This window comes from Sus scrofa, chromosome 2 (assembly GCF_000003025.6).
Source record: "Sus scrofa isolate TJ Tabasco breed Duroc chromosome 2, Sscrofa11.1, whole genome shotgun sequence".
Lineage (NCBI taxonomy): Eukaryota > Metazoa > Chordata > Mammalia > Artiodactyla > Suidae > Sus > Sus scrofa.
Window position 1 is genome coordinate 67,311,661 of NC_010444.4, and position 24,913 is coordinate 67,336,573.

The window sequence follows — 24,913 nt, forward strand, 5'->3', positions numbered from 1 at the left end:
AATAGCACTTAAAAGTGGTAAGATTCACTGCTACCTCAAAGATTATAAATTGCAAAGACGCCTGAGAACTGAGACCCAAGGCATTTGAAAAATTAGAAGGTGGGGTGAAGGATAAACGAATCCGATTAGTATCCATGAGGATGCGGGTTCCATCCCTGACCTTGCTCAGCGGGTAGGGGAATCTAGCCTTGTGGTGACCAGTGGCACAGATGTGGTTCTGGAGCAGGCAGTCAGCTATAGCTCTGATTCCACCCCTAGCCTGAGAACTTCCATATGTTGAGGGTGTGGCCCTAAAAAGAAAGAAAACAAACAAACAAACAAACAAAAAAAGAAGTTGGAGGAACCCAGCAAGATCAGTAGATTCCACGTATACAATACCCCAAAGGCTGCCTAAATTCGAGAACTACATTTCCCAGAATCCTTTCCACCCTGTGCTTCCAGGTTAGCGGTCCTGTTATGAAATCCCGCGACACTTAGAAGGCGGAAGTGGAGCGGAAGCCATTACTCTCCGGAGGCAATTCCCCCTGTACACATGGGCAGAGGAGTGGTCCGCAGCGGCTTGTTCACAGCTGTAGGTCTCCGCGGCAGATCAGACCATCGTATGAACTTCTCCTCCCTTCAGCGGCAGCTTCCATGACCTCCGCTCCCCCTGATTCTGCCCTTAGTTGTGTAAGCCTCTCTTTCCTCATTTAACCCTTAACTCCCGGCCTTCCTGAGGACACGAGAGGCCCACAAACCGGGAGGAGTTAGTGGGGACGGGGACCTGGGACTGGGAAGCCAGGCAGCTGGGCGGAGTGTGTTTTAGAGCCTGTAATAAGCGATATGAAACGCTGGTGACTAAGTTTAGGTCCGCTGTATTTAGCGGTGAGGGGGAAGCATTGGCGGTATGGTCCAAAAAACCTGACAGATTGGGATGGAGACAGGAAAAAGCCCGGCGAAGTGAGTTCAGGACTTTATTGGAGGACGGGAGTGGGGTTAGGAATTGGAAACCTGCAGGAATAAACTACTTACCTTTTGCTTTGTGTTCAGTTTTGTCTAATATTAATAGGAGCACACTGGTTTTGTTAGCATTTGTCTTGAATGCTTTTTACGCTTAAAATTTCCATATACTTTATTTGCTTGAGGTGACTTTCATGTACATAGCCTGTAACTAGATTTAGAAACTCACTGAAACGTTGTTGTTTAATTTGACAGTCCATTAATATTTATCATGGTTACTAATATTTTGCATTGGTTTCTAGCGTCTTATTTGGTGCTTCCTATTCTTTTCCCTTCAATATTTATTCTTTTATTGGAATACTGAACATATATGGCCCCGCAAAGTATGAGGACATACGAAATAAAAAGAAAAAAAAAAGCGAATCCACAAACCAGGCCAAGAAAAATAAGATTATGAAACTTCAGAAACCTGTATTCGCCTAAACTCTATCCTACTCTTTCCCCAGGATTTTCTTTGTCGATCTTACTGTTGATGTATTCTCAAAGATGTATTTCTTGGGAGTTCCCATCGTGGCTCAGTGGAAGCGAACACAGCTAGAATCCATGAGGATGCATTTCGATCCCTGGCCTCGTTTGGGTCGGGGAACCAGCATCGCTCTGAGCTGTGGTGTAGGTTGCAGAGGCAGCTCGAATTCTGAGTTGATGTGGTTGTGGTGTAAGCCAGCAGCTGGAACTCGGATTCCACCCCTAGCCTGGGAACTTACATATGCTTTGGGTGCAGCCAAAAACAGCAAAAAAAAAAAAAAAATATATATATATATATATATATATGTATAATATATATATATATTTCTTAATTTTGGTAATTACTTGTAAGTGGACTCACACTCAGGTATTTTTAGAGTCACCCTCTTTCCATATTGGTGAAGTACACATTTTAGAGATTTCCAAATACCTTGCTTGGAACTGATTGCATGCACTTGCCTACCCATTCTTTTCCAGGTACATCATGACTTAAATTTTAGTCGGTTTACGAAGTTCCACATTTTGGGGTTTGTTTTCAAGTTGTTGAATATATATGTGAATTTTGAGAATACTGATATTATGCCATTGAATTTTACAATTAATTAGTTACATCTTCTATAATGTCTTTCTATAAAGTTTTATGAATATCAACAAATAGGACTTAAAGGTTTGCTTTTGGATAGATTTATTCCTAGGAAAGTATATGTTTATGCTTTCTTTTTGCATCATAGACTTTTTTTCCCCCATTTAAAAAATTTTATTGAAGTATAGTTGATTTACAAGTTGTGATAATTTCTGCTATTCAACAAAGTGATTGTTACATATATACACACATCCATTCTTTTTCAGATTTTTTCCCATATAGATTATCAAAGAATATTGATTGGGTAGAGTTCCCTGTGCTGTACAGCAGGTCCCCATTCGCCAGTCATTCAATATACAGTGTGCATGTGCCAATCTCAAATCCCCCATTCACCCCTCCCCCCACCCCACCTGTCTCCTTTGGTAACTATAATTTTTTTTTTTACAAAGTCTGTGAGTCTGTTTCTGTTCTGCAATAAGTTCATTTGTATCTTTTTTTTAGATTCCACTTTTAAGTGATATCATGTGATGTTTGTTTTTCTAACATCACGTAGTATCTCTAGGTCCCATTCATGTTACAGCAAGTGGCATGATTTTATTCCTTTTTATGGCTGAGTAATATTCTATTTTGTGTGTCTGTGTGTGTGTGTGTGTGTGTGTGTGTGTATACACACACCACAACTTCTTTGTACAGTATATATATGGGTCTTGTTTTTGTATCCATTCAGCCAGTCTATGTCTTTTGGCTGGAGCATTTAGTCCATTTACATTTAAGGTAATTATTGATATGTATGTTCTTATTGCCCTTTTGTTAATTGTTTTTGTTTGCTAATTGGATTTGTTTTTGTTTATTTTCTCTGGCCCTTTATCTCTTGGCCTTTTTTCTTCCCTTTTTTTCTCTTGTGGTTTGATGACTATCTTTAGTGTTGTGTTTGAATTGCATCTATTGTAGATTTTTGGTTAGTGGTCACCATGAGGTTTTGGTATGGGAATCTATATATACCCACACGATTGCTTTAAGTTGCTGGTCTCTTAATTGCAAATGCATTTCCAGGATCCTGCATTTGTACCCTCCTCTTCTCACAATTGCTGCTTTTGGTGGCATATTTGTGTGTGGACGTTTTCCTACCTTTACTAATGTTTGCCTTTACTGGTGAGCCTCCTCAATTGTAATTTTCTTTTTTCTAGTTGTGGCCTTTTCTTTCTGCCTAGAGAAGTTCCTTTAGTATTTGTTGTAAAGCTGGTTTGGTGGTGCTGAATTCTCTTAGCTTTTGCTTATCTATAAAGGTTTTGATTTCTCCTTCAAATCTGAAAGAAAGCCTTGATGGGTAGAGTAATCTTGTTTGCAGGTTTTTTCCTTTCATCACTTTAAGTATATCATGCCACTCCCTTCTGACCTGCAGAGATTCTGCTGAAAAATCAGCTGGTAAGTTTATTAGGGTTCCCTTTATGTTATTTGTTGCTTGTCCCTAGATACTTTCAATATTTGCTCTTTGACTTTAATGTTGGTCAGTTTGATTAATATGCGTCTTAGTGTATTTCTCCTTGGGTTTATTCTATATGGTATTTGTTGTGCTTCCTGGATTTGAGTGAGTGATTCCTTTCCCATGTTAGGGAATTTTTCAGCTATTATGTCCTCAAATATTTTCTCTGGCCCTTTATCTCTCTTTTCTCCTTCTGGCATTCCTATAATGCAAACATTGGTGTGTTTAAAGTTGTCCCAGAGTTCTTTTAGACTGTCCTCAATTCTTTTCATCATTTTTTCTTTATTCTGTTGCACATCAGTGATTTCCACCAGTCTGTCTTCCATCTCACTTTTTTGTTCTTCTGCTTCCTATATTATGCTATTGTTTCCTTCTAGTGAATTTTTTATTTCAGTTATTGTGTTGACCATCTCTGCTTGTTGAATCTTTAAATCTTCTATTCCTTTGTTAAATGTTTCTTCGAGGGAGTTCCCATTGTGGCTCAGTGGTTAATGAATCCGACTAGGAACCATTAGGTCGTGGGTTCGATCCCTGGCCTTGCTCAGTAGGTTAAGGATCCGGTGTTGCTGTGAGCTGTGGTGTAAGTTGCAGACGCAGCTTGGATCCTATGTTGCTGTGGCTGTGGTGTAGGCCGGCAGCTATAGCTCCAATTGGACCCCTAGCCTGGGAACCTCCATGTGCCACGGGAGTGGCCCTAGAAAAGGCAAACAAGACCAAAAAAAAAAAAAAGTTTCTTCTAATTCATTGATCTGCCTCTATTTTTTTTTTTTTCTGAAATCTTGGATCATCCTTACTAGCATTACTCTAAAGTGTTTTTCAGACAGGTTTCCTATCTCCCCTTCACTTAGCTGTTCTTCTGGGGTTTTGTCTGGTTCCTTCATCTGACTCATGTTTCTCTGACTTTTCATTTTGTAGAGCTTTTTGTGTGGTCTCCTTTCTGCAGGCTAGAGGGTTGCAGCCTCTCTCCTGGTGTCTGCCTCTTTGTGGGTGAAGTTTATTGATGCAGGGGCATGTTATAAGCTTCCTGATGGGAGGGACTGGTGCCTGCCCACTGATAGGTGTAGCTGATTCTTATCCCTCTGGTGGGTGGGGCTTTGTCTCTGGGTATGATTATGGGCAGCCTATTTGCTGATGTGTGGAGCTGTGTTCCCACCCTGTTTGTTCTCTAGCCTGGGGCTTCTCAGCCCTGATGGGTGTGGCCAAATTTTTCCAAAATGGCAGCCTCAGGGGATTAATGATTATTCCCCCACCTCCAATGTCCTGCCCCCACAGTGAGCCATGGCTACCCCTGCCCTCCTAGGAGACTCTCCAAGACCTCCTGGTGGGCTCGATCAAGATTCTTATAGAGTCCTTGCTTTGCCTTGTGATCCAGTGCACATGAAATCCTGTGTGCCCTCCTAGAGTGAAGTCTCTGTCTTCCTGAGTCCTGTGGGACTTAAGCCTCACTGGTCTTCGATGCCAAATGCTCCAGAGGCTCCTCCTCCCAATGCCAGATCTCCAGGCGTGGAAACCTGATGTGGAGCTCCAAACTCTTAACCCTGTGGGAGGGCCTCTGCAATGTAGTTATTTTCTAGTCTGTGGGTCACCCACTAGGCAGTTATGGGATTGCTTATATCATGAAAGCACCCCTCTTATCATCTTGATGCGACTTCTTTTTTGTCTTGGGATATAAGATTTTTTTTTTTGGTAGCTCCAGTCTCTTTTGTTGATGGTTGTTCAATGGTTAGTTGTAGTTTTGGTGTTTTTGTGAGAGGAGGTGATCTTGATCCTTCTACTCCGGAATCTTGTCTCTGTCAATTATGTTCAATTTCCCATGTTCCCTTGCAGTCCTGTCCACATGTTACAAATTTGGGATGATCTTTCACAGGATGCCATTGTTGGCTCTGAATTAGTGACCAATAAATTATTCTTCCTCTCCTATTTGTTTCTTGTCCTCTATGCTGAGTCTAGTCTCACTGGCTCACGGGCACCGGATGGAGAGCTCACACACTTGGCCCTGACTTCTTCTTTTTTTTGGTCTTTTTGTCATTTCTAGGGCCACTCCCACGGCATATGGAGGTTCCGAGGCTAGGGGTCCAATTGGAGCTGTAGCCACTGGCCTACTCCAGAGCCACAGCAAGGCAGGATCTGAGCCACGTCTGCAACCTACACCACAGCTCATGGCAATGCCAGATCCTTAACCCACTGAGCAAGGCCAGGGATTGAACCTGCAACCTCATGGCTCCCAGTTGGATTTGTTAACCACTGAGCCACAAAGGGAACTCCCTGACTTTTTTGTTTTTATTGTTTACTTTCGTTGCTGCCCAGGCTGAGGACTTCCAGTAGCATTGAATGGAGTTTGCATAGGCAGTCCTGTTTTCTTTCTGAAAAACTCAATGGGAATTAACTTGAATGTTTGCTAGAGGCTTTTTGGGGGGATAGTTTTTTTTTTTTTTTTAAGGGCTTCACCTGTGATGAATGGAGTTTCCCAGGCTAGGGTTTGAATCAGAGCTGCAGCTACCAGCCTACACCACAGCCCCAGCAATGCCAGATCCTAGCCTCATCCATGACCTGTACTGAAGTTTGTGGCAATGCTGGCTACTTAGCCCACTGAGCAGGGCCAGGGATCAAACCCACATCCTCATGGATACTAGTTGAGTTCTTAACCTGCTGAGGCACAATGGGAACTCCTGGGGGATAGTGTTTATTAGGTAAAGGAGGCTCCTTTTTCCTAATTTCAGAGTTTTTGTCATGAACAGCTATAGGTTTTAACAAGTGCTTTTGTTTTTCCAACATCTACTTTGATATGTTGATGTATTCCAATCACCTGTCACTGCCTGGTGTGTGATAGGTACCAGTTCTGATTGTACACTGAATGAATGAGTGAAAAAATGATTTTCTTATTTACTTGATAAGGTGGCGAATTAGGCCAATCGATTTTCTAATGTTACATTAGATTTGTATTGGAAATGTACTATTCTACCATTTTTTGTTTCCATTTGCTAGTATTTTTGTTTGATGATTTGCATCTACATTTGAGTGAAATTGGCTTGTTTCCTTTTCTGTTTTAGTTTTATGTCAGTCTCATAAAATGGGGTGGGACTGTTCCCTCTTTTTTCTAAACCCTGGGACATTTTGCCTGATAGTAGAATAAGGTGTTCCTTAAAAGGGAGTTGTACCAGGAAAAACCACTGCGGTCTGGAGTTTTCTTTATGGAAATTTTTAAAGCTGTTGTTTCAGTTCCCTTAAGAGTCATAAGGCATCCAAGTTCTGTATTTCATTATGGCAAATAGAATTTCTTTATAGGAATTTATTCATTCCATTTAAGGCTAAATTGTATAGTCAAAGTTGTTAATAATGTACTCATGTGTATTCTATACAAGTATTATATATATATATACATATATATATATATATATATTTTTTTTTTTTTAGGGCTGTACTGGTGGCATATGGAAGTTCCCAGGCTAGAGGTCAAATCAGAGCTTTAGCTGCCCGCCTATACCACAGCTACAGCAATGTGGAATCCCAGCCACATCTGCAACCTATACCAGAGCTCATAGCAGTGCTGGATCCTTAACCCACTGAGCAAGGCCAGGGAGCGAACCTGCGTCCTCATGGATGCTAGTTAGGTTTGTTACCACTGAACCACAACAGGAACTCCCATCTTATTATTAATATACATATATGTATATATGCATTTTTTTGCTCTTTAGTGCCATACCCGCAGCATATGGAAGTTCCCAGGCTAGGGCTGGAGCTACACCACAGCCACAGCAATGCCAGATTCGAGCTGAGTCTGTGACCTACAACACAGCGCATGGCGATGGTGGATCCCAGACCCACTGAGGGAGGCCAGGGATCGAACCCTCATCCTAATGGATACTAGTTGGATTCATTTCTGCTTTGCCACAAGAGAACTCTCCTAGTTTTTCATTCTTGTATTTATTTCTACGTTTTTTCTTTTTTTAAATAAATCCTCCCAGAATTTCATCAGTTTTATTTTTCTCAGAGAACTTTTGGCTTGGTTGAACCACTTTATAATAAGTATGTTTTCTATCTCATAACTTTATGTTTTTTATAATTTTCTTCCTTTTATTTTTTTGGCACGCTTCTTTACAACTTACGTTGGATGTCTGCACGGTTCAGAATGACTGCACTGATTATGATTTCTTTGACATGTAAATTATTTAGGACTTTTAATTTTCATTTCTGTGATGTTCTTCTGGTTATCTTTTGGCTGTTGTTTGCTAACTTCCTTGTACTGTTAGTCAGAAATCAAGGCTATTTTCTCAGATACACATTGTGCCCCATGTGTGGTTGGATTTATAATTAGGAAATACTATTTCATCTTGTGCTATCTGCATATGGTTATTGAATTGTCTGCTTGAACAGTATTAGAGCTCTGGTAGTGGCTTCATCCAATTTCCTTAGAGTTCTTGAGGCTATATTTTAACATATATACAGCTTTTTCTTGGATTACACCTCTTTTCATTATGTAATTCTTCACTTTTCTCTCTTAGCCTTTTTTGCCTTAATTCATTCTGTCTGCTATTAATACATTTAAACCGTATTTTTTCAAAAAGATATTTATGTTGAATATCTTTTTTTATTTTTATTCTTTTTAGGGCTGTACCTGTGGCATGTGGAGGTTCCCAGGCTAGGGCTGAATCAGAGCTACAGCTGCCAGCCTAGGTCACAGCCACAGCATGCCAGATCCGAACCACGTGTTTGACCTATATCACAGCTCACGGCAGTGCTGGATCCTTATTAACCCATTGAGTGAGGCCAGGGATCAAACCCGCAACCTCATGGTTCCTAGTTGGATTTATTTCCGCTCTGCCACGATGGGAACTCCTGAATATCTTTATTTCCATTCTTGCTAAATCCTTATGTATTAGACGCTTTAGATATCTCTTGTAAACAGCATATAATTACATTGTTTTTACTCCATCTTGAGAATATCTGTATTTTAGTGGAAGCATTTGGTTAATTAAATCTATGTATTAAAAACATTTGGTTGTTAACTTAGTTTTCTCTCTATTTTTTCTTTCCTCTAGCTTTTTTTGATTTAAGTATTTTTTAATTAAGTTGTATATTTTTTATTATATATTTGATTATTAAACTGTTCCTTATTTTTCTGCAAGGCTGTTGCTTCACTGTATAAAAATAGCACCAGCAAAAAACAGTATATTGCAAAATTAAGATAGTAATGTTCTTCATCTGACAGCATACAACTTACAAAAATTTTTCTCCACGGCCAGTCTCCAATGGGAAGGTCATTTAGTACTTTGACCCAAATCCAAGGATGGCTGTAAGCAAGTTACAATATTATATAAGGCTTACAGTAACAATGTTATCCTTGAATTATGTAATTTTATAAGTAGTTTACCACAGATAATTTCAAGAATTCCGAATATTATAACTGGAGCCTAGCCTAAAAGCCTTAGGGTGCTGTGCAAAAAATGCATAGTGTTTATCTGAAGTCATTAGGAAGTTAAGGGGTATTTTTTTTCTGGTAACGTTGCAAGTAGTTTCTTTTGCTAAAAGTTGGTTTTTAAAAATCTATCCACCACTAATTTTAAGATGACTATGCTAGGTTAAGTTGTTTCAAACTAGTTTATTTAGGGGTTCCACTTTCACTCCTCAATAGATTTTATGTATTTCTCATATGCTTCTTCACTCATTAGTTCATCTAGTTCTGATGGATAACTGAGTGTCATCTTGATCAGCCAGCTGTCTTCATACAAGATTTGTTGACAAGTCCTGGATTTTCTGCTAGAGCTTCATTGATTTCAGTCACTTTTGATAGAGGAGAATAGAGTTCGCTAGCGGCTTTCACACTTTCCAAAGCACCAGACTCCTCTTGTTTGTTCAATTTTGTCCCAACTTCAGGCAGACTACAGTAAACAACATCGCCCAAAGCTTCCTGTGCAAAATCCCTGATTCCCACTCTTTCAATGCCGTTATCTGTTGTTATCCGTTCAGGTTTGTCTGTGAATTTTCGTACCAAGAGCAGAGCCAGGGCCGGTGTGCAACAACTGGATGGCACCCGCCCGCAGTTCCCAAGTCCCCAGGGGGCCGGGCACGTCACGCCTAGAGATGGGCGCGTTGGCTGCAGACCACAGTCCACAAGGCCTGAGCCACTCCCAGCGCCATGTTCGCAGCAGTGCAGAGGGTCGCAATCTGATTTAAGTATTTCTTCATTCCACTTTTTTCTCTCCACATTTTAAATTTGTCTGCATATTTATATACACATTGAATTTATTATACTTTTTATTTATTTGTAATTCTATTATTTTAGTGGTTGTCCTGGAGAATTCTTCTCTGTGCCTGTTCATTAAATTTAGATTTCTGATACATGTTATCCCTCTTCTGATTTACATGGCTTTGTGATCATGCTTTTTATTTTTATTTTTATTTTTTTGCTTTTTAGGGCTATACTTGTGGCATATGGAAGTTCCCAGGCCAGGGACTGAATCAGAGCTATAGCTGCTGGCCACAGCCAGGGCTGCAGCCACATCGACTCAGGATCTGAGCTGCATCTGCGACCTGCTCCACAGCTCACAGCAACGTCAGATCCCCAGATCCCCCATCCACTGAGCGAGGCCGGGGATCGAGACTGCATCCTCATGGATACTAGTTGGATTCGTTTCCACTGTGCCACAATGGCAATTACTGTGATCATGGATTTTAATCCTATCTAAACCTCAGAAGAAGTTATTGTTGTATACAGTTATTTTTAGTTTCATTATACCTACCTTTGTATGCTTACTTTGATTTTTTGGACTCTTTGGTGCAAGTTCTTGTTTTTTTTTTTTTTTTGGCTGCAGCATGTGGAAGTTTCTGAGCTAGCTATTGAACCTGCATTGGTAATTGAATCTTTTAGAATTTCTCTTTTTTGTGAGTGGCAAGCCCAAATATACCATAATTTTTCCGTCTTGATGGGCATTTTGGGTGTTAGAAGATTTTATGTCTTGTTCCAGAGTCATGAAGATGTTTCACCATCTTTTGGCTTCCATTGTTTCTGGTGAGAAGTCCCATGTCAGCCTAGTGTTTATTTCTTTAAAGCATGGATTTTTGGAGTTCTCTTTAAAAATCTGGGGTGAAATATAACCTAGCCTGATTTATACTGTATATTAAGTGGAGATTAGTGCCTTGGAGAAAAATAAAAGGAGAAAAGTATAACCTAGCCTGATTTATACTGTTTATTAAGTGGAGATTAGTGCCTTGGAGAAAAATAAAAGAAGTGGATTTAGGGATAGACAGAGGCAGAAGTTTGCGTTTTATTTATTTATTTAAAAATTTTTGTATTTAGGGCTGCACCCGAGGCCTGTGGATGTTCCCAGGCTGTGGGTAGAATTGGAGCTATAGCTGCTAGCCTATGCCATAGCCACAGCAATGCCAGATCTGAGCCTCGTCTGCCATGGCAACACTGGATCCTTAACCCACTGAGCTAGGCCAGGGATCAAACCTGTGTCCTCATGATACTAGTCAGATTCATTTCCACTGAGCCATGATGGGAACCCAAGGTTTGCATTTTAAATAGAGAAGCCAGTCAGTGCCATATGGAGACACTTAAAGTTGATCTGAGGAGGAGTAGGAGCGGGTACACTTGAATATGAACAACATTTCCAAGCAGAGAATAGCAAGTGCAAAGATCCCAAGAGGGGAACATACCTTGGACAGGCATAAGGCCCAGCAAGGAGTCTAGTGTGGTGGGGTTAGTGTGCAGCAGAGGAGGGAGTTGGGATGAGGCCACAGGAGTGTAGGCCTTTGGCTGAGTGGGATGGGACATCATTAGAAAGTTTTGCAAACTTCCTGGCAAAATTTATATCTGCTGTATAAACTAAAGGACAGAAGCAGGGAAATGTTGAGGAAGTTACTGGAGTGATTTAGGAGAGACATGGTGCCTTGCATCAAGGCAGTAATAGAGTAGGTGGTGAGGAGTGGCCAGATTTTTAATGAGTTTTCAAGGTTGAGCCTGCAGGATTTGCTAGTGATTTATCTCTAAAGTATGGAAAAAGGCTTTTTGCCTCAAGCTCCTGGAAGGCTGGAGGAGCCCTTGAGCTGGGGAGGCTGACAGGAGTTCAGTGTGAGGTGTTAGTACCTTGAGACCTTATTAGATATTGTAGTGGATGTTAAGAAGCACTTGCCTGTCTATTCCTCTGACTCATGCTGCATGGGACAAGTGCCAAGGCATAGACAGTGGCACTGACTATAAATTGACAGTTGAGTAATTTGTGAAATTGTCAGTGGCAGTTTTGTTTTATGATTAAAAATAATGGTGTTTTAAAGTGAACATTTATTGAGCATATATACTCCCATAATCCAGTGTTATGATCTCCAGTTTCCAGGTGAAAAAACAGGGTTAGTGAATGAATTCACTCTTGAATGATGCCCCAGTGGGCAAGAACTCTGGGCTTGCAGCAAGGTGGGGTCATCTGAAGTCTCAAGGACAGGCATACAACAGCCTTCATGGATGTGTAATCTGCCAGATCCAGATGTCTGTACCCAAAGGGTAGAAGAATTTCAGAGCATGGGATAGGGGAGAGGAGAGCCCAGGAGAACCCTGACCCTTAGGGGTCAGGCAAAGAAGGAAGGACCATGAGCCAGAGTCTTAAAAAAGAGCAACCACAGTTGGAGGAGGACAACCTGGGATGTGATGCACAGTGGCCAAGAGCAGAGGTTCCTGGGGAAGAGGGAGAGAGAGGGGAGGTTGGTAGTGGGCCTTGTTGTGTATTGTGAGCCAGTCAGGCAAGGTAAGAGTCAGGGAAGAGCTGTTTCATGATTTGGTATCAAGGAGTTCACATACAGAGGTCACCTTGAGAGGTGGCACATGTGGCTCTGGAGTCAAGTTCACTAGCCTGTCTGTGATCTTGGCCACATGACTCAACCCTTCTGTACCTACCTCACTTTGCTCAGGATACTGCTTACCTTCTGGAGGAGTCACGAGGGTTAGATGAAAATCCCTGTAAAGACTCAGGAGATAACCTTGTACTATAAATGCGCTACCTGTAAGGGTGTTGCCAAGAAAAGTTGGGGGACAAACTTGAGCACTATGAATGTGTTACCTGTAAGGGTGTTGCCAAGAAAAGTTGGGGGACAAACTTGAGCAGGAATTTTAAATTGAGAATTCAGAGGAATAAGTGGGAGGTGAGGGTAGAGACCTTGTATTTCAGTGACTCTGAGCCTCTTAACTTTTCTAGCCTCTCCTCAGTAGTAATATGATGTTGGAACCCAAAGGCATAGTGACTGAGAAAGAGCTTTGTAAATGAGAATCACCCATACCTGAGAGGGGCAGGGATTAACTCCCAAATACCACCTGAGAAGGGTTGCAATACTTCTTTATAACCAAAGGGGGGTAGCACCTGACCTCATTTGGAGACCGGTACCACGATATCTAGAAATGTGTGACATTATCATTTGTGGATTTCCTCACTGTCTTAGAGAAAAGAGAAGAGAGCCAACATTTGTTGAGAAACTACTGCATCACAGAACTGTTTTACACTACTGTTCTCACTCAGGTGGTACTTATCCCATCTCCCGAGGAAATGAACTTGGGCTTTGCTGTTAAATAGATCAGAGCCCAGTCTCACCTCTGCCTTCTGCTATGTAATTTTCTGGCAGTTACTTAAGCCTGTTCGCATATCTTCGATGATGCTATAAGTCCTATCTTTTGTTTTTATGTGAGGTTCAGGGAAGCCTAACACTGGATCCCTCTTAACATAAAGTGGGACCTGGGTTCCCACCAGTGGCAGTGCTGTTGACTCTTTTCATAAACTTGGCAAAGGGAAATGCAGTTACTACTATTATCATTACTTCACCTACAGTTTTATAAGTTCCAAAGAATATTAAATTTTTCAAATTTACTTGCATTTTATTACACCTAATTTGTCTGTATTTCCAGAAAAAAGATGAGTGGTTCTTTGTAACATTTAATTACAGCGCAAAGAATTAAACAGCTTGCCCCTTATTTTCCAATTAACAAGCTATAAAATTATATTCTATTTCTTACTGTGTTTGGCATTCCCTACGTAGTTTTTAATTTGAAGAGGACCGAATTCATCAACTTGGCAAACAAGGATTTTTTTTCTAATGTATGAGAAATATGTTGTGTAGTTCTGCAAATAAAGCAGTTTGGCAGCACATACTAAAAGGCTTAAAATGTTCATAAATGTTGACTAAACATTTCACTATCTAGAAATTCATTGTAAGGAAAACCTTGGGAAAAACTAGAGGTTTTTCCTGTAAAGATTTCTTCCAAGTATTGTTTTTCTACTTGTGAAAAATTGGAAATATTCTAAACATTGTCTTTGTTTTTTGCTTTTTTGGGCTGCATCTGTGGCATATGGAAGGTCCCAAGCTAGGGGTCAAATTGGAGCTCCAGCTACCAGTCTGTGCCACAGCAGCACGTGATCTGAGTTGCATCTGCGACATACACCACAGCTTATGGCAACACCGGATCCTTAACCCACCGAGCGAGGCCAGGGATCAAATCCACATCCTCATGGACAACCTGCTGAGCCACAACGGGAACTCCCTAACATTTTAACGTAAGGTCATTTCAATAAATTGATGTATTTATTTAGAATATAAAAAATGAAGACATTAAAATGTCAAAATATTAATGAAAAGGGGTTTTACAAGTAGTATAGCTGATTCTAAATTTCACTTGTAAGAGAAAATATGCAGGAGGTCCCGTCGTGGCTCAGTGGAAAGGAATCCAACTAGGAACCGTGAGGTTGCGGGTTCCATCCCTGGCCTCGCTCAGTGGGTTAAGGATCCAGCGTTACTGTGAGCTGTGGTGTAGGTCGCAGACATAGCTTGGATCTGGTATGGCTGTGGCTGTGGCTGTGGCGTAGGCAGCTGTAGCTCTGATTAGATGCCTGGGAACCTCCACATGCCCCAAGAGTGTAGCCCTAAAAAGCAAAAAAAAAAAAAAAAAAAGCCAATGTTTTTTTGACAAAGAAAACTGATGAGTGACGTATTGTCCTAGATATCAGAAGATAGCCTATCAGTGGAATAGAGTCTAACCCCCCACCCCTGGCCCCCAGCGTGCATGCCTGCCCCAGTTAACATGTATACAAGTAGCTTGGTCTCGTCAGAAAGAGTTCAGAGGTATTTGAGTCTGCACTTCATACCTGGCTTTGGTATAAGGATAATGCTGGCCTTAAAAATTGTGTTAAAAAAAGTGTTAGGTTTTTTTGGAAAAATTGAATAGGATTGATATTCTTCTTCCCAAACTGTGGCTTGCCTATTTATTTTAATGATGTTATTTGATGACTAGAAGTTTTTAATTTTGATAAAGTCTAGTTTATTGACTTTTTTCATGTTTAGTTGTATTTATTTATTTATTTATTTGTCTTTTTAGGGCTGCACCAGTGGCATATGGAGGTTCCCAGGCTAGGGGTCTAATCGGAGCGGTAGCCGCCGGCCTATGCCACAGCCACGGCAACGGCAGACCCAAGCTGCTCACGGCAGTGCTGGATCCTTAACCCCTGAGCGAGGCCAGGGATTGAACCCGCAACCTCATGGTTCCTAGTCGGATTCATTTCTGCTGTGCCATGACGGGAACTCCCATGTTTAGTTGTATTTGTGTCTAAAATATTGTTTTATGACTCAATGTTGTTAAAATGTTCTCTATGGGTTTTATTTTTGACATCTGAGTTATTTTAAAAATGTTTTTTAAATTCAAAATTTTGTGTATGCAGTGATGATAGTGGTCCAGTTTCCTTTTTTTCTTTCTTTTTTCCCCCGTTTTTACTGCCACATCTATGGCATATGGTTGTTCCAGGGCCAGGGGTTGAATTGGAGCCGTACCTGAGACCTATGCCATAGCCATGACAACTCCAGAGCCAAGCTGCATCTGTGACCTATACTGCAGCTTGCAGTAACACTGTACACTCAATCCACTGAGCAGAGCCAGGGATTGAACACACACCCTCACAGAGACAATGTCAGATCCTTAACCCACTGAGCTACAACAGGCCAATTTCCTTTTTTTTCATTGAGTTCTTTCAGCACCTCACCTTTTTTTTCTTTAATTTGAAGATCTATTTGGCTTTATTAGGTGATTTATGAATTGGGCAGCATCCCATTTAGCAACTAGAAGGGTGCCCCCTTAGCACTGTTTATTAAATTAAAGACTACTTTCCCTAATGAATTACTTTGTTCTCTTATTGAAAATTATTGGAGTTCCCGTCGTGGCGCAGTGGTTAACGAATCCGACTAGGAACCATGAGGTTGCGGGTTCGGTCCCTGCCCTTGCTCAGTGGGTTAATGATCCGGCGTTGCCGTGAGCTGTGGTGTAGGTTGCAGACGCAGCTCGGATCCCTTGTTGCTGTGGCTCTGGCGTAGGCCAGTGGCTGCAGCTCCGATTGGACCCCTAGCCCGGGAACCTCCATATGCCGCGGGAGCGGCCCAAGAAACAAGAAATAGCAACAACAACAACAACCAAAAAAAAAAAGACAAAAAAAAGAAAATTATTTGACTGTTGGAGTTCCCATTGTAGCTCAGTGGGTTAAGAACCCGACATAGTATCCATGAGAATATGGGTTTGATCCCTGGCTTCACTCAGTGGGTTAAGGATCCAGCATTGCTGTAAGCTGAGGCATAGGTTGCAGATGCAGCTTGGATCTGGCATTGCTGTGGCTGTGGTTTAGGCCGGCAGCTGCAGCTCCAACTTGACCCCTAGCCCAGGAACTTCATATGCAACAGGTATGGCCCTAAAAAGAAAACAAAAAAATTTGACTGTGTACATGTTGGTCTGTTTCTACCTCTGTTTTGTTCCATTGACTTTTTGTCTGTACTTAGACCAGCAACTCTTCATTACCACGGTAGAGTTAGTAGTATGAATCTTCCAAGTTTGTTTTTCTTTCCTAATGTTGTTCTGGCTCTTCTAGATTTTTGCATTTTGGTATACACTTTAGATTTGGTTTGTCAATGTCTAGAAAATAACCTGCTGAGAATTTGGTAATGACTGCATTGTATCTGCTGATGAATCTGGGGAGTGTGAATACCTTAATAATATTGACTCTTGCAGCCCATGAAAATGGTATAGCTCCTCACTTATTTAGGTTTTTTGTTTCTTCCAGCAGGGTTTCACAGTTTTTATTGTCAAGGTATCTCTCACAGCATTTATTTGTTTTATTTGTATGTGTTTTATCTATTTTATGCTATTATAAATGAAAGTTTTTTAAGTTTAATTTTCCAATTCTTTGCTAAGGTATATTTTTTTAGTTGTGTTTACTGTGAGATGAAATGCTAGATTATTTGCTGAAACTAAGGATCAAGGCTGAAAGTTTTGGGTTTAGAGAAACTGGTGAGATTTTTACAGGGTTTTGGGGAGATTGGAAGATTGGATTACCATGTATGCTTTTTTTAGTGTAGATGCTCCTTTAAGATTAGTGACTTTGAGTTTCGAAAGCTGCTAGTGTCATGTGAATGGGTATGTGCAGACTGGTGTTTCTAAGTACCTTCGGGGAGGAAAGAGATGGTTGGAAGGGCTGGTCTTTTGCTCATGAGGGGTATATCAGGCAGAGGATGAAAGGAATTTTTGACAACAACTTTTGGAAGTGATGGATCATGATGAATCTCTCAGCTGGGTAGGTGGGGCAGTCAGAAGAGGACTTTGCTATTAGGAAACAGGGTGGTAGAAGCATGGGTGGCCTGGAATCCCCTCTAAGTGGGAGAGTTCATGTGAGAAGAATGTTGTATAGGAGGTTTTGTCCAATATAGGAGGTTTTGTCCAGAGAGCATATTTCTGAATAATTGTGAGGTGAAGCTGATTCTAGTGATGACAAGGCCTGGGCTGTGGCCGATAGGTATGAATATTGGGATAGAGTGTGGGGCAGAAAGGCATTGGAGATCAGAACACGTGGATCTAGGTGGACCATCCCCATGGATACTAGAACCATTCCAAACCATGATGAATCTTGACGTTGAAGAAGTCTGGGGCCCAAGTGTTCAGTGAGTGACAGCGTTTTAACAGGATTCTAGTTGGTGACAAATTACTTAAATGAATCTGAATCTTACTTGAGGTAGTTCAGGGACCTCCACCACATTGTCTGAAGGTTTCACCCTAAGCAGAGTTGAGACCCAGGATGAGACAACTTGCTGCTCAAAAGAGGAAATGCTGAAAAACAGAAGTCAGCAGAGCTGTCCTGTGAGCAGGAGAGATACAGAGCCCTTGGTTACACCTAATGGTCTTTTTCTTTTTTATTGCAGATCTCTGCTTCAGGAGTGCCATGAGAGCAAGAAAGTAGCTTCGTGGTGCCAGTGCCCTGCTACTCAGGCAGATTTACTGCCATCCTCACAGATGGCAGCTCTTGGTCTGTCTCCCACGTGTGGTAAGTTCTTCAGGTGATGAATGCTCTCAGAAATCAAGCTTAGGTGGCCCCTGCCATTTTACTGAGGGCAAGAATGTACACAGCTAGTGGGAGGGCTGCCAGGTTCGAAGTGGAAAAGGATGCATGAACTGAAAAGGGGTTAAGAGTAAAGTCCTGGGAGCTCCACAGGTGACTATGTCTGATTCAGGGTCTTGTGTGAGTTTGGGTGAGGCAGGGAGTGTCTGTAGTTAGTCTCTAAGGCAAGATACAGGTCATTGGTAACATCCAACTTCCCATTTATTATTTGGATAAGTCTGAACAAAGTAACAGCTCTGTCTCAGAGCTTTTATTTCTTCACCCATTCACAGAGGGTATATATCATTTTCTTTATGGCTCTATAGGCCAACTGCCCTTTTTCCTGTCCTCAAGTGGAGGAGGGCTACTCTGACTTGTTACACAGCAGTGTGTGTGTGTGTGTGTGTGTGTGTGTGTGTGTGTGTGTATGTGTGTGTGTGATTGGAGCATGTGCAGTGCACATGTTGGTGTGGGGCCATTTCCTGATTTATGAGTGTGTCAGGCAGGCTTTAATTCTCATGGGTCCTCTCTTTTCTAGCTGCGTCCACCCAAGAGCCTGCCTATATCCATGAATCAGAACTTCCTTTTCGTTTGAAAGACCATTCCTGTACCCAAGATGTGGACCCGTTTGCATGCAGTGGCCTGGAGCCTCATACGCCACCCACTGTTGGTACCCAGGTAAACCAAGATCTCAAGGCCCCCAAGTGTGGGAGACGCACTTCCCCAGCATGCCCCCAACACCACATGTTAGGATTCTTCTCCATCTTCATCCAGGCTGACCAATGCCTGACCAGGGTACAAGAGGAAGAGCCAGAGAAGCTTGTGAGGCTGTCTTGGTATCAGGGATGTTAGGGGAAATGACTTTCATAACAGGTGTTTCTCATCATATAGCTCAAAGCTCTCAGGCTAGGTTAGAAGTGGAAGGAAGTTTGCACTCACATCTGAGTGTCTGAGTTGCATTGGAAGCAGTGAGAGAGGATGTGATCATCTCATAGGGAGAAGAAGACATCTGAGGGCTGACTTTCAGAGTCACTGCTTAGACCCCAGAACCTCATGTTGAAAATCCTATGGTTAGAGTCTCTCATGCGTAATCTTTAGCCTTAGGCATCTTTGAACACAGATCAGCTAGACTTTCACCTACCCTAAACATATGTGGTGTTTCAGGAATCAGTGACTTTCCAGGATGTTGCCGTGGACTTCACTGAGAAGGAGTGGCCCTTGCTGGATTCTTCTCAAAGAAAATTGTACAAAGATGTGATGCTGGAGAACTATAGCAACCTTGCCTCAGTGGGTAAGGCTGGCATCATTTCTTCATGTATCCACTCATGAATATAATGTTTCTCCTGGAAGTACTTGCTGTGCTGTGCCCCAGGAACCCTGTGGGGATTTGGAACATAATTATGAACAAGCCAATATGGTGCCTGCCCTGACAGTATCTCCACCTGGGTAGTGAGACATGTTCATTGGATTGACCTTGGAGGTTGTTAGGTGGGGCTGAGCTTAGGGACAGCTTTCTAAGAAATCCTTATCCTTTTGAAGGGCAGAATGTGTGGGTATTTGTGGGTTTTGTGTTTTATGAAAGCCTCTCACTGTGTTCTTTAGAAATTTGGCACCATCCTTTTGCTGCTCCTAAGTCAGACTTGTCCATCTTCAGAAACTGAAGACCCAAACCCAGACCCCAGACTAATGGAAGGGGTTGTACTCTGCACGGTCCTCCCTCAACATGTGTCTTTCCCCGTGAGTAGGGTGTCAGGTGGGCAAACCCAGCCTTATCTCCCACTTGGAGCAAGAAGAGGAGCTGAGGACAGAGGAGAGGGGGCTTCACCGAGGAGGCCCTTGTTCCGGTAAGCACCTGGCAGACCTAGTGCTTCTGAGAATCTGCCCTCTCCAGCCATGGGATAACAGAGCTCTATTAGGAAATGCCACCCAGAGAAATTTGAAAATGCTCTTTCTCTTTCACTGCCCCTGCATCTTCTCACACATCTTTTGGTCTCAGTGTCCCTTCCTCTTTAAATTTGGCATGTCCGCATGGGCTCTTGGTCCCATTCTTTCATACTCAACATTCCTGATCACACTCTTTTTTTTTTTTTTTCCTTTTAGTTGGAAATTGTATTTATTATCCTTTTTTAAAGAGTTATTTCCCCAATACAATTTTTTTTCTACTGTTCAGCATGGTGACCCAGTTACACATACATGTACACATTCTATTTTTATGCATTATCATGCTCCATCATAAGTGACTAGACATAGTTCCCAGTGCTACACAGCAGGATCTCATGCTAATCCACTCCAAAGGCAATGGTTTGTATGTATTAACCCCAAGCACCCCATTCATCCCACTCCTTCCCCCTTCCCTTTAGCAACCACAAGTCTATTCTGCCAGTTCATGATTTTCTTTTCTGTGCTGATCACACTTAATGTCATTATCAGTGTCTTTGAAGAATTACTTCTTAGTGAGTCAACTTAAATTTCTACCCCTGTCACTGCCAGATTTTTCAGTCTTTTTTTTTTTTCTTCCCCTTTTTTAGGCCCCATTTGTGGCATATGGAGGTTCCCAGGCTAGAGGTTGAATTGGAGCTACAGCTGCTGGCCTACACCACAGCCACAGCAACACGGGATCTGAGCCATGTCTGAGACCTACACCAAAGCTCATGGCAACAATGGATTCTTAACCCACTGAGTGGGGCCAAGGATCAAACCCACCTCCTCATGGATACTAGTTGGGTTTGTTACCATTGGGCCACAACAGGAACTCCCTCATGGTCATTTTTACTTGTGTGTGTCCTCCCCTTTCACATTCCCTTTCCTTCTCTAGGGTTAGTATTTGCAAAGAGAGCCACCTCTTTTCTTTTTTGATGTCATCCCACTATTCTCTTTCTCCAGCAAGTTAATATTTTTCCAATTTGTTTCAGATTGGGAGACTCCATCTAAAACCAAATGGTCAATTCTTATGGAAGATATTTTTGGGAGGGGACCATCTAATGGGGTGACAGTGGTAAGAGCTCTTTGGAATTATTCTGGATCTTCCATATTGGGAGAGGTTGGGGGGGCAGGGCGGGCACCCTGAGATTCAGAAGAAACTCAGAACCAGGCATGTAGCAGTCCCCAAGAGGAAACAGTATCAGAGACATTGAATCTTACCAATTTGGAGAAAACCCTAAACCTGGTTCCAAACTTCACTTAAAGCTCCAGTGAGTAAATATTTCTGTAACTATGTCTTAGGTTTTGAGGGTTGGGGCTGAATTTAGTTTTAAACAGTTAATAAAATATATGCAAAGAGCCTTGTAAAAGTTACACACATGAAGCCTCAGGGCGTAGCATTTACCTGTTTTATTTGATAGAGCCCAACCTGGGGCAGGAGGAATGCTTTTTTTGCATTGTGAACTATGGCTTCATTAGTCATCAGATTTCTTTTTTGATGTCATCAGAACAGTCATAATGCTATGCTTCTGTTTATGCCAGTTTATGTGGGGTTATTCCAGGAATGTCATGAATATGGGAAATACGTCAGTTAATGCTCACCTCTTAATCAACAGGAAAGAACTCAGCATGGAGAGAAATCCACGGAATATGCTAACTTGTTTGAAGTCTTCAGCTTGGGTGCTCATCTTACTCAGCAAACGGGAAGGCACACTGGCAAGAGGCCCTACCACCGCCGGGACTGTGGGGTAACCTTCAAAAACCGATCACCTGTAACCCAACATGTGAGCATTTACAATGGGAGGAAGATGCATGAATGCCATCAGTGCCAAAAAGCCTTCACCACGAGTGCTTCCCTCACACGGCACAGGAGAATACACACTGGGGAGAAACCCTACGAATGCAGTGCCTGTGGGAAAGCTTTCAATGACCCCTCCGCCCTTAGGAGTCATGCAAGAACTCACCTCACAGAGAAGCCCTTTGACTGCAGTCAGTGTGGAAATGCATTCCGAACCCTCTCCTCCCTGAAGATACACATGAGAGTTCACACGGGGGAGAGACCTTACAAGTGTGATGAATGTGGGAAAGCATATGGCAGGAGCTGCCACCTTATTGCACACAGACGAACACACACTGGAGAGAGACCTTATGAATGTCATGACTGTGGGAAGGCTTTCCAGCACCCCTCACATCTCAAAGAGCATGTCAGGAACCACACTGGAGAGAAACCCTATGAATGCACACAGTGTGGAAAAGCCTTCCGATGGAAGTCCAACTTTAACTTGCACAAGAAGAACCACATGGTGGAGAAAACGTATGAATGTAAAGAGTGTGGGAAATCCTTTGGTGACCTCCTGTCACGGAGAAAACACATGAGAATTCATATTGTAAAGAAACCTGTTGAATGTAAACAGTGTGGGAAAGCGTTCAGGAACCAGTCGATCCTTAAGACACACATGAACTCCCACACTGGAGAGAAACCATATGGGTGCGATCTCTGTGGGAAAGCCTTCAGCGCAAGCTCCAACCTCACCGCACACAGGAAAATACACACTCAAGAGAGACGCTATGAATGTGCCACCTGTGGGAAGGTCTTTGGTGACTATTTATCCCGGAGGAGGCACATGAGCATTCATCTTGTAAAGAAACGTGTTGAGTGCAGACAATGTGGGAAAGCCTTCAGAAACCAGTCGACCCTTAAGACACACATGAGAAGTCACACAGGAGAGAAGCCTTATGAGTGTGATCACTGTGGGAAAGCCTTCAGCATTGGCTCAAACCTCAATGTGCACAGGAGAATACACACTGGGGAGAAGCCCTATGAATGCCTGGCCTGTGGGAAAGCCTTCAGTGATCATTCCTCCCTCAGGAGTCATGTGAAAACTCACCGAGGAGAGAAGCTTTTTGTGTCACCGGTATGGAAAAGACTCCAGTAACTCATCACCTTCAGGAGAATCACATGAGGGGGCAGGCTAGAAGGAAAACTTGGAAATGTAAGGAAGGCAGGAAGCCTTGATGAATTCATCTCACTGGGCACAAAAGTATACATGTTAACTTGGGAGAAACCCTCTTTGTGTCACAACCATGGAAAGACTTAGATGGTTTTTTTTTTTTTTTTTTTTCACATCACTTTGGAGATTCATGAGAACTCACAGTGGGTGAGAAAACGTGTATCTGTTAGCCATCAGTGAATGTTGAGCTCTTAACAAACATGAGAACTTAGAAAAGCCCTTGTCTGTTACTTAATGTCAAAATGACATTAGCACCACCTCATACCTTCTAGGCACAAGATTAAACACACTAGGGAGGGTCTCTGTATATTCATCAATTGGACAAACCTTTCCTGCTCTCACTGTATTCCTCACAGAGAAATCACATTAAAGAGAAAAATCTGCAAAGTAAGGAATGTGGGAAAGTCCGTAATGGGTCAGCAGATTATGGTCAGCTGTCTTTTTTTATACATCTGGCAAACTAAGAGTAGTGGTTGCATTTTTAAAGAAGAAAATTATGAGAGAGACCATGTGTGGCCCAAAAAGCCTGGCATACACACCAACTGGCCCTTGACAGAAAAAAATCTGCCTATCTTTGGTCTATGGCAGTGACTTTCAATTGGGGACAACTTCGTGCCCTGGGGGACATTTTTGATTGTCAAAACTGTGGGCATGTGACAGTGGCATGTTTTGGAAGACATCAGGGATGCTGCTAAATACCCTGCAATGCACAGGGTCTCCTCACAAGAGAGAGAAATTATGTTCCCTAAAATAGTATTGCTGAGGTTGAGAAACATTAGCCAACAATCCTTCAATTTTTATGAAACGTGGGTACTCGCACTAGAAGAAATTTCTATTTAAAACTTTAAAATTGCAGTCGTCGTAATTCTTTCAGGAAACACATGAGAACTCACACTGCAGACATCCATTCCCAACGTGGAGATAATTTCAGCTACAGCCCTCTCACTTGTGCATATGGGAATTCACTCCCCAGTGGGATTTCTTAGTCAATGTGAATTGCACTTACCAGTCAATCTTTCATAAAAATGGACCCCAGCTCATTAATTTTTAAGTGTTTATTTTGAAGGTTATACTCTTCCAAATAACCCTTAGGCCTCATCATGCAAGATTTGTAAATAGCATATTTACTTTGATTCTCGATATGTGGATATGTGTTAATTTCCTTTTGGACAACTTGACTAATGGAATTTTTTTTTTTTTTTTTTTTTTTTTTTTAAACAAGAGTGTTAGGTGCTGTGTAACGTGGGCATTTTTAGTACCTGTTTGTTACCAGTCAGATGCACTGTGGTCAGAACAGGATGTCCTCATCGGGGGATCCTTTGGAATCATTTTTGGCCTCGTTTCCAGCCCAGGGTAACATATACTTAGAGTTGCTTCTTCAGTAGCTCACATTCTATGATATCAAGAAAATTGAAGTTTTGTCATATTAGTAAAGTGTTCTATTAAAAAAAAAATCTCTTTCAGGTTTTCCTGCACCTAGTACAGTCCATGTCTCACAGCCTGACCATTGACAGATAAACAGATGTCACTATATGTGCTGTAAGAAAACTCTTACAGGGTCACTCTTACCTGGATTCTCTCTATAATGTTTTTTTCTTGTACTTCCCCGTTTGTCACCTTGAAAAGATATTCAGTACCTAGTATTAAAGATCTATCTTGTGATCATGAGAATGGAAGCCACATGCTAAGGGGAGGAGGGGAAGTACTATAGAAAAATCACGATGATCCTGGCTTCTTTGAGTGTCTGCACTAGCCCTGGATTTGTTCTTTACAGACTTCCTATTACATGAGAAAAAATAAAACTGGTTATTGGTCTAAGCTGTTTTTGGATACTTCGTTGTTTAGTCTAATAATTGGCTTATTGATGGTGGGAGGGTTCTGCTGTGCCCAGTTGGATGCTATCTGTAGCCCATACATCTGGTCATTAGTGAGGTTGGAGAGATGCCACATAGATGGGTGTCATCTGCTTATACTTTTTAATTGTTGGATATGGGTTATTTATTTATTTAGTATTTATCTTTTTAGGGCCACACCTGCCGCATGTGGAAGTTCCCAGGCTAGGGGTTGA

The 24,913-nt window shown here is 41.9% G+C and overlaps 1 protein-coding gene and 1 pseudogene across 4 annotated transcripts; one reads left to right on the forward strand and one right to left on the reverse strand.

The window, feature by feature from the left end:
• ZNF317 (zinc finger protein 317) lies at positions 488-24,663 on the forward strand. Of its 4 annotated transcripts, none has more exons than XM_013990499.2 (7): positions 488-669; positions 17,739-17,860; positions 18,453-18,592; positions 19,079-19,205; positions 19,660-19,758; positions 20,827-20,909; positions 21,448-24,663. In XM_013990499.2, exons 2-7 carry the CDS (start codon positions 17,830-17,832, stop codon positions 22,768-22,770), a joined length of 1,803 nt encoding a protein of 600 aa, XP_013845953.1. In that variant the 5' UTR covers positions 488-669; positions 17,739-17,829; the 3' UTR covers positions 22,771-24,663. The 4 variants fall into 4 exon arrangements, with proteins under 4 accessions (XP_013845953.1, XP_003123331.1, XP_013845954.1 ...); XM_003123283.5 differs by having other exon boundaries at positions 21,451-24,663; XM_013990500.2 differs by lacking the exon at positions 19,079-19,205.
• LOC100511067 lies at positions 9,110-10,012 on the reverse strand (annotated as a pseudogene).

What these genes read in the sequence shown, in the direction of transcription:
- ZNF317 (XM_013990499.2), top strand. Translation starts at nt 17,830, where the DNA reads ATGGCAGCTCTTGGTCTGTCTCCCACGTGTG. An exon ending in CCGAGGAGGCCCTTGTTCCG is followed by an intron (nt 19,759 to 20,826) that starts GTAAGCACCTGG and finishes AATTTGTTTCAG; the next exon opens with ATTGGGAGACTCCATCTAAA. An exon ending in CATCTAATGGGGTGACAGTG is followed by an intron (nt 20,910 to 21,447) that starts GTAAGAGCTCTT and finishes CCTCTTAATCAA; the next exon opens with CAGGAAAGAACTCAGCATGG.